The following is a 7,500-nucleotide window of genomic DNA, read 5'->3' as shown; positions in this document are numbered from 1 at the left end:
TTCACACGCGGCCACCAGCTTTCCCAAAATAAGGGGAGATCTGCTGCTTACTGCTCACGGAAACATCCGACACCTATACTATAGTAAAGTCGTTCGCGTATCTCCTTTCCTTCTATTCATCAGATTTTTTGCTTTGACCAATTCAAGGTGAAAAAAGGGGTTGGCTAAAAAGGGGGAGAGAGGAGAGCCTTAGGGTACGCTCACTTCTGCATTTTTGTTTAGGTTCTCGAGATTCTCAATCGCTCTTTTTAGTGGGGAGGAATAGTACGGGAATGGCGGTTCTCAGACGAGTTAATCCTTCCTCTCCCTATCGGTCGAGCTACTCCGTTCCTCTATAAATAAAAATAGGCTAGAATGCTTCTATTGAGCAAGAAAACAAGTAAAAAAGGCAAGCAACGCGCATCCGTTTTCTTGGTCCGCTACATATTATATGTTATTATAAGCCGTTGTGCGTGAGTATAAGTCTAAAGACTATAAGCGTCTTCCTTGTTCAGAACGCTTTGACCCTTTGCCATAGTATAGTTATGGAGATTCCAGATTCGCGGGAAACAATAGAAATCATTTCTTTGTGGACAGAAAGGAAAGATTACGACTATTTCCGATAGATAACCAAAGAACAGACAGGAGCAAGCCAGAGACCTATTCCATATGAGCTAGCTAGCCAATGAGATGAGCTACCCATTGAGGGAGCTTAAAGCGATGTCCCTATGTGCCAGCCTTTATCTTCCTTTCATATAGGTCCTTCCTTGCGTACTATACTTATAGAATTCCAGTTTAAATAAACGGCCTATCTTTTGCATTTGACTCTCTGGGGCAACAACTACCGATTCTCACCCTCGAGTCAGGAGCTCGCTTTCAATCTCTAAGAGCCGATTCTATGGCATCTTCTCTTATTATCTTTCTAGTTAGCGCGTAGTAGCTTAATTCGTATTCCATTCATTCCCATCTCGAAATAAATGGTTGAATAAGAGTTAAAACAAAACTAAAGGAAGCAGGACTATTCTCCTTTATATCCTTTGAAAGCAGTCCAAAGAGAACTGAACTCTTATTTATATAAGAAGGGGGATCTCGCTCCTCTCCTTATCAGTCGAGTGACTTCATACCTCTACTCGTACTCGCTTGTCGACTCTCTTTCCGAGGAAATCAGGTGAGACTTCCTTTCTCGCTTTGAGGCTTGCTTTGATCAGTCTGACACAGCCCCTTTTGTCACAGCGGATTCTCTTCGCAATAGCGCAGAAAATAAGTAATCAGGAAAGTCAGTCAGCTTGGTCAATTCCTTTGAATCACGAAATCCTAAATTCAGTCTACTAAGGAGCCGATTAGTAGTACAGAAACCTCTTACTCTTCCTAAAAGAAAAACGAGATGAGAAAATAAAGAAAGAGAGATCTATTGAATGGGCCTTCTAGAGATCGAGATGTGAGAAAGAGTTAGTGACTAAGAGTATGTATCAAGACAAAAGCTAAGTCCGGAAATTAGAAGCGGTTAAAGACGGCGCTATCGAATCAGTTCTTGGAGGAAGAGTAGCTGTTGTCTCTTTCCCGGCAATGTAAGATCAGGAAGAGCTGGTTTTACTTTCTCTGTGGTTCGGTTTCCTTCCTTTCTGTGGTAGCTAGGCCTGGTAGCATGGTTAACGTAGCATGTTTGCTAGTCTTGTCGGACTAGGAGCTCTACTAGGCTTGACCGTGGGAAATTTACTTATTAAAGAAAGAATGACGTAGGTAGACTAACTATAAGTAGTAGGAGTTCCCGTCGAGAGGCAAATTCTTCATTTAGGAAAGATCCGATACCAAGTGAAAGCAAGCTAGCTGTTGGTGCTATAGTAAGTCCGTGGTCAGCATACTTAGAGTCGTCTTCTTGCTGTTGTTGAATGTGAAGTTGTGATCAGCTTAGCAGTAAAGAGCTCTTGTTTAGCGAAAGTCGTATTCGGATTCTGCTTGAGCGGCCCTCTCTCTCTGAGTTAGGGCAAAGGTAGTTCGGTAAGCCTCGTAATCTAGTATGACCGAAGCATTAGCCCTGTCCTATCATCTGTATAATGGGGTTCGTCATTTATTGACGGATTTATCTTTCTTAGAATTGGAAGAAAAAGATTGAAATGACTGTTAAAAATTTCACCTATACCTTTGAGATTTAAACAAAATTTTTTTTCTTATGAAATGTATATTATTCGTTGATAGATCTAAAGCTTATGCCGTAGAAGCTGACATCAGGCTATTGGCCTTTTATCTGCATCTTCCCGACCGGAAGGAGTTCGCTTTGTTTGGGATGAACTCGCAAAGACTCGACCCGAGGACTTCCCTCGTAGAGTGGCGTCTTTTCTTATCAAAGAATTTCTCAGTGGAACTAAAAAAAAAGAGTTTGAGCTCTTTTGGCTTACTTTTAGCCAAGCGGGGGGCTATCCGCATGTGTCCCAAAGTGACGTCCATTTTTTGGTAATGGGTATACTCGAGAGAAAAGGTTTGGAATTCGACCTCCCCTTATACGCTCTAAAAAGGGGTCATGGACTCCTTTTTTATTTAGGATCCCCTTTCCACATTCAATTATTTATTGAGCCTGGTGTGGAATCACCATCATTACACATTCATTCTTGGTCTGGCTGATGGTCTAGCGAGCCTTCCTAGCCGCCTAGAGTGCAGCCTGCCTGCTGAAGACCGTAACGTAAGTAACTCAGTGCTCCATACGGGGGAAATGAAAGCAGAATTCGTTCGGATCCTCTCACATGTTCAATCTTTTTTTAGCGGTTTCCCCGGAGATCTTTATCATTAATGCTACCTTCATTTTGCTCATTCATGGAGTTGTATTTAGTACCTCTAAGAAATATGATTATCCACCGTTAGTCAGTAATGTGGGTTGGCTTGGATTACTTAGTGTTGCGCGCCTAGGAGGGCAGCGCGCTTTGGGATGCGGAGGAGCTATTATCGTCCAGCTCCCTAACCTAATGCGGCACCGGGTTTGGACCGCAGGGAACCGTAGCATGGGGGACGTCTAATCCTTTTGCCGCCGCAAGGCTGGCTAATCGTACGCAGCAGGCTCGAAGACCCCTGGTTCTGGAAGGCACATGAGTCCGAACGCTATGTTGAATGTGCGACCGACACTACACTACGTAGGTACCTGTGCAGGTGAGGCGTCGGTCGGTCCTAGAAACGGCGGCAGCAGCGCGAGGAGTTAACGACCGGACGTGCTGCAACCTAGGGATCACCAGGCAGCTCTTTCGCTCTATAGGGATCGGGGGGGCATAGCACAATTCTTCTTGGAGGAGGGTTGTTTGCCCGGGTGACTGATCCTGCCATAATGTACTTCTACCTATTATAGCACCGGCAACCCAAGTCGAGCATACATACGACGATCTTCATGCGTGAATAGCTGGGAGGAAAGAAAGGGCGGTAGATGATAATGAGAAAGGGCTTAGCGTCTGGACGGGCGGGCGGAATGGATGAGCGAAAGGTCTCATGCCATGGAGTGGGGAATATCCCGAGTCTCATGTAAGACAACTAAATGCACCTCGAGGTGCTGCCGAGGAACTGAGGGACCTTCTCGAGCACAGGCCACTACCAACCTATTGAATAAGGGACACCGCAATTTCAAGCTGCAGCAAGCAACTTCCACTTCTTCAGATTCTATTCTACCCGTATGGATCTGGACTGGATCGGTATCAATTTAAAAGGATGTCATAACTTGTAGCAGCCAGTAATTTAATAATTACAGTGCATAGGCCTCTACGTCAGCCGGATCCCAGGCTCCAGGTACATTCTCATCCTCTACTACTGTTCACCTTCATTTTCCTAGGTGGTCTAGCTTATTACCAACCTCAAGATCAGCGGACGAGGCCTTCTTCCGAAAGTCCTTCCTCTTTGCTTTGCCCCAGCGAAAGAGACTGAAAAAGATCCGTATCCGATTCCTCGGGTCTTGCTGCGTCAGCTACCGTAGATAGGAGGCTTTAGCCTATAAAGCAGCTTAGTAGTCGGAAGGAAGCAAAGAAAAGTATGCCCCACATCTATGTAAACAGGGTGGAAGTTAAAAGCATCGAAGATGAGTACATGAAAAATGCATACACGATATCCAAATTTTTATGCACCCCTATTGAATTGAAGAAGAATCCAATTTATAAGCGGTTTAGGTAATGTATATTTCTTCTCGCTAGAGTAAGGCGAACTGGATAAGAACAATAATCAATTTTAGCTCGAAGAGTTTGTAGGGGAACCTGTGGCTGGCTATCTTATCCTATTGCCTCCCGCTCGTAGATTAACGTTTTAACTTCATTTTGAAGGCGGACATGAATGAGCAGACATGTTGCCCATTAGTTCTGTCGGGCAGGCTGTCTTACCAAAAACCTTTCCAACTGACTTGGTGACTCCTATAGTACAACCAAAGGCTAGTTGCTTGGCGGACTCAAGACTTCTACTACTTGCTCTATCCTTGCTGGCTTACTAACTCTTGCTCTAACTCCCACTCTATTAGATCCCGAATCCACTGCCGAAGGAATAGAAGCCATGCGATGCAGGATTGATGAAACCGAAGTCTTAGCTCTGTTAGAGCTGAAATAACTCAATATCACGTAATGAAACTGTGCTTGAAAGCGTTCAGTTGTGGCTGCTACCTACAATAAATAGGATAGGTGAGATTTCCAGGAAAGCTAGTCTTCTTTTTGATAGTAAGAGAGAGAAAGAGCTTCTTTCGATAGAGGAAAGGAACGGAGTCAGCTGTCCCCTTATAATGGTAACATCGCTGAATCCGCTTCGGAAGATAGTGCATCTGTCTTTGCTCTCAGGCATGCATCAAAGGTAAGCTGGATCTCTAGGTGGCTGACCAGGAGAAGGACTAGCTTAGAAATTCACTTGCTAAAAAGAATCCTGCTGAATGTAAAACATTAATAGACTATCTCTTATTTTATAAAGGCTGGAGTGCAATATCTTAGGTAAAAGATCGCTATGCCACTGAATTGTACAGATTGGGGTTAGACTCACCTACTATTCCCTTTGCTGTCTTAATCGCTGTCTAGCCATAATATCCCGGCGCTTTCTTCTCTTTCTATTTGATGCGCTTGCTTTCGCTTTCATGCTGCCTCTGCCTCCACTCCCATACTAGGAGCGATAATGAAGTCTCCCCTCTTTGGCTAGAGGAGAATGAATTCCTGTCTAAAGCATGTCTCTGGGAGAAAGTCCTGGTACTCATTCCTTGAAGTGAGGGAGAAGGTGCGTAGCCGCTGTTATGTTAGGAAAAAGACGCTGTTTGAAAGGGGCTCGCGTCTGATTATCTTATATACGAAACTAAGAGAAAGGCTGCTTTTAGGTCTTTTCACGACTCTGCTGCTATTGACTCATCCGCTGGGATTGGAATGCTTGACTTGCTTTCAAAGCCTAGAAGGGCTAACTCTTAACTAGGCTAGCGAAGGCAGGACGATAATAGCTCCTCCGCATCCCAAAGCGGTGCCCCCTAGGCAACACTAAGTAATCCAAGCCAACCCACATTACTGACTAACGGTGGATAATCATATTTCTTAGAGGTACTAAATACAACTCCATGAATGAGCAAAATGAAGGTAGCATTAATGATAAAGATCTCCGGGGAAACCGCTAAAAAAAGATTGAACATGTGAGAGGATCCGAACGAATTCTGCTTTCATTTCCCCCGTATGGAGCACTGAGTTACTTACGTTACGGTCTTCAGCAGGCAGGCTGCACTCTAGGCGGCTAGGAAGGCTCGCTAGACCATCAGCCAGACCAAGAATGAATGTGTAATGATGGTGATTCCACACCAGGCTCAATAAATAATTGAATGTGGAAAGGGGATCCTAAATAAAAAAGGAGTCCATGACCCCTTTTTAGAGCGTATAAGGGGAGGTCGAATTCCAAACCTTTTCTCTCGAGTATACCCATTACCAAAAAATGGACGTCACTTTGGGACACATGCGGATAGCCCCCCGCTTGGCTAAAAGTAAGCCAAAAGAGCTCAAACTCTTTTTTTTTAGTTCCACTGAGAAATTCTTTGATAAGAAAAGACGCCACTCTACGAGGGAAGTCCTCGGGTCGAGTCTTTGCGAGTTCATCCCAAACAAAGCGAACTCCTTCCGGTCGGGAAGATGCAGATAAAAGGCCAATAGCCTGATGTCAGCTTCTACGGCATAAGCTTTAGATCTATCAACGAATAATATACATTTCATAAGAAAAAAATTTTGTTTAAATCTCAAAGGTATAGGTGAAATTTTTAACAGTCATTTCAATCTTTTTCTTCCAATTCTAAGAAAGATAAATCCGTCAATAAATGACGAACCCCATTATACAGATGATAGGACAGGGCTAATGCTTCGGTCATACTAGATTACGAGGCTTACCGAACTACCTTTGCCCTAACTCAGAGAGAGAGGGCCGCTCAAGCAGAATCCGAATACGACTTTCGCTAAACAAGAGCTCTTTACTGCTAAGCTGATCACAACTTCACATTCAACAACAGCAAGAAGACGACTCTAAGTATGCTGACCACGGACTTACTATAGCACCAACAGCTAGCTTGCTTTCACTTGGTATCGGATCTTTCCTAAATGAAGAATTTGCCTCTCGACGGGAACTCCTACTACTTATAGTTAGTCTACCTACGTCATTCTTTCTTTAATAAGTAAATTTCCCACGGTCAAGCCTAGTAGAGCTCCTAGTCCGACAAGACTAGCAAACATGCTACGTTAACCATGCTACCAGGCCTAGCTACCACAGAAAGGAAGGAAACCGAACCACAGAGAAAGTAAAACCAGCTCTTCCTGATCTTACATTGCCGGGAAAGAGACAACAGCTACTCTTCCTCCAAGAACTGATTCGATAGCGCCGTCTTTAACCGCTTCTAATTTCCGGACTTAGCTTTTGTCTTGATACATACTCTTAGTCACTAACTCTTTCTCACATCTCGATCTCTAGAAGGCCCATTCAATAGATCTCTCTTTCTTTATTTTCTCATCTCGTTTTTCTTTTAGGAAGAGTAAGAGGTTTCTGTACTACTAATCGGCTCCTTAGTAGACTGAATTTAGGATTTCGTGATTCAAAGGAATTGACCAAGCTGACTGACTTTCCTGATTACTTATTTTCTGCGCTATTGCGAAGAGAATCCGCTGTGACAAAAGGGGCTGTGTCAGACTGATCAAAGCAAGCCTCAAAGCGAGAAAGGAAGTCTCACCTGATTTCCTCGGAAAGAGAGTCGACAAGCGAGTACGAGTAGAGGTATGAAGTCACTCGACTGATAAGGAGAGGAGCGAGATCCCCCTTCTTATATAAATAAGAGTTCAGTTCTCTTTGGACTGCTTTCAAAGGATATAAAGGAGAATAGTCCTGCTTCCTTTAGTTTTGTTTTAACTCTTATTCAACCATTTATTTCGAGATGGGAATGAATGGAATACGAATTAAGCTACTACGCGCTAACTAGAAAGATAATAAGAGAAGATGCCATAGAATCGGCTCTTAGAGATTGAAAGCGAGCTCCTGACTCGAGGGTGAGAATCGGTAGTTGTTGCCCCAGAG

At 43.8% G+C, this 7,500-nt stretch overlaps 1 protein-coding gene across 1 annotated transcript in view; it reads right to left on the bottom strand.

Annotated features, from left to right (window-relative positions):
• The window catches only part of LOC116001268 (ribosomal protein S4, mitochondrial-like), a 38,188-nt gene that overhangs the window by 5,474 nt on the left and 25,214 nt on the right, over positions 1–7,500 (bottom strand). Inside the window, exon 3 of the mRNA XM_031241153.1 lies at positions 1,104–1,220. Within this exon, the coding sequence (XP_031097013.1) occupies positions 1,104–1,220 (117 nt within the window). The remainder of the gene's footprint in view (positions 1–1,103; positions 1,221–7,500) is intronic.

The sequence above is a fragment of the Ipomoea triloba genome, chromosome 13 (genome assembly GCF_003576645.1).
Source record: "Ipomoea triloba cultivar NCNSP0323 chromosome 13, ASM357664v1".
NCBI lineage: Eukaryota > Viridiplantae > Streptophyta > Magnoliopsida > Solanales > Convolvulaceae > Ipomoea > Ipomoea triloba.
This window is presented reverse-complemented; position numbering and strand designations above follow the sequence as displayed.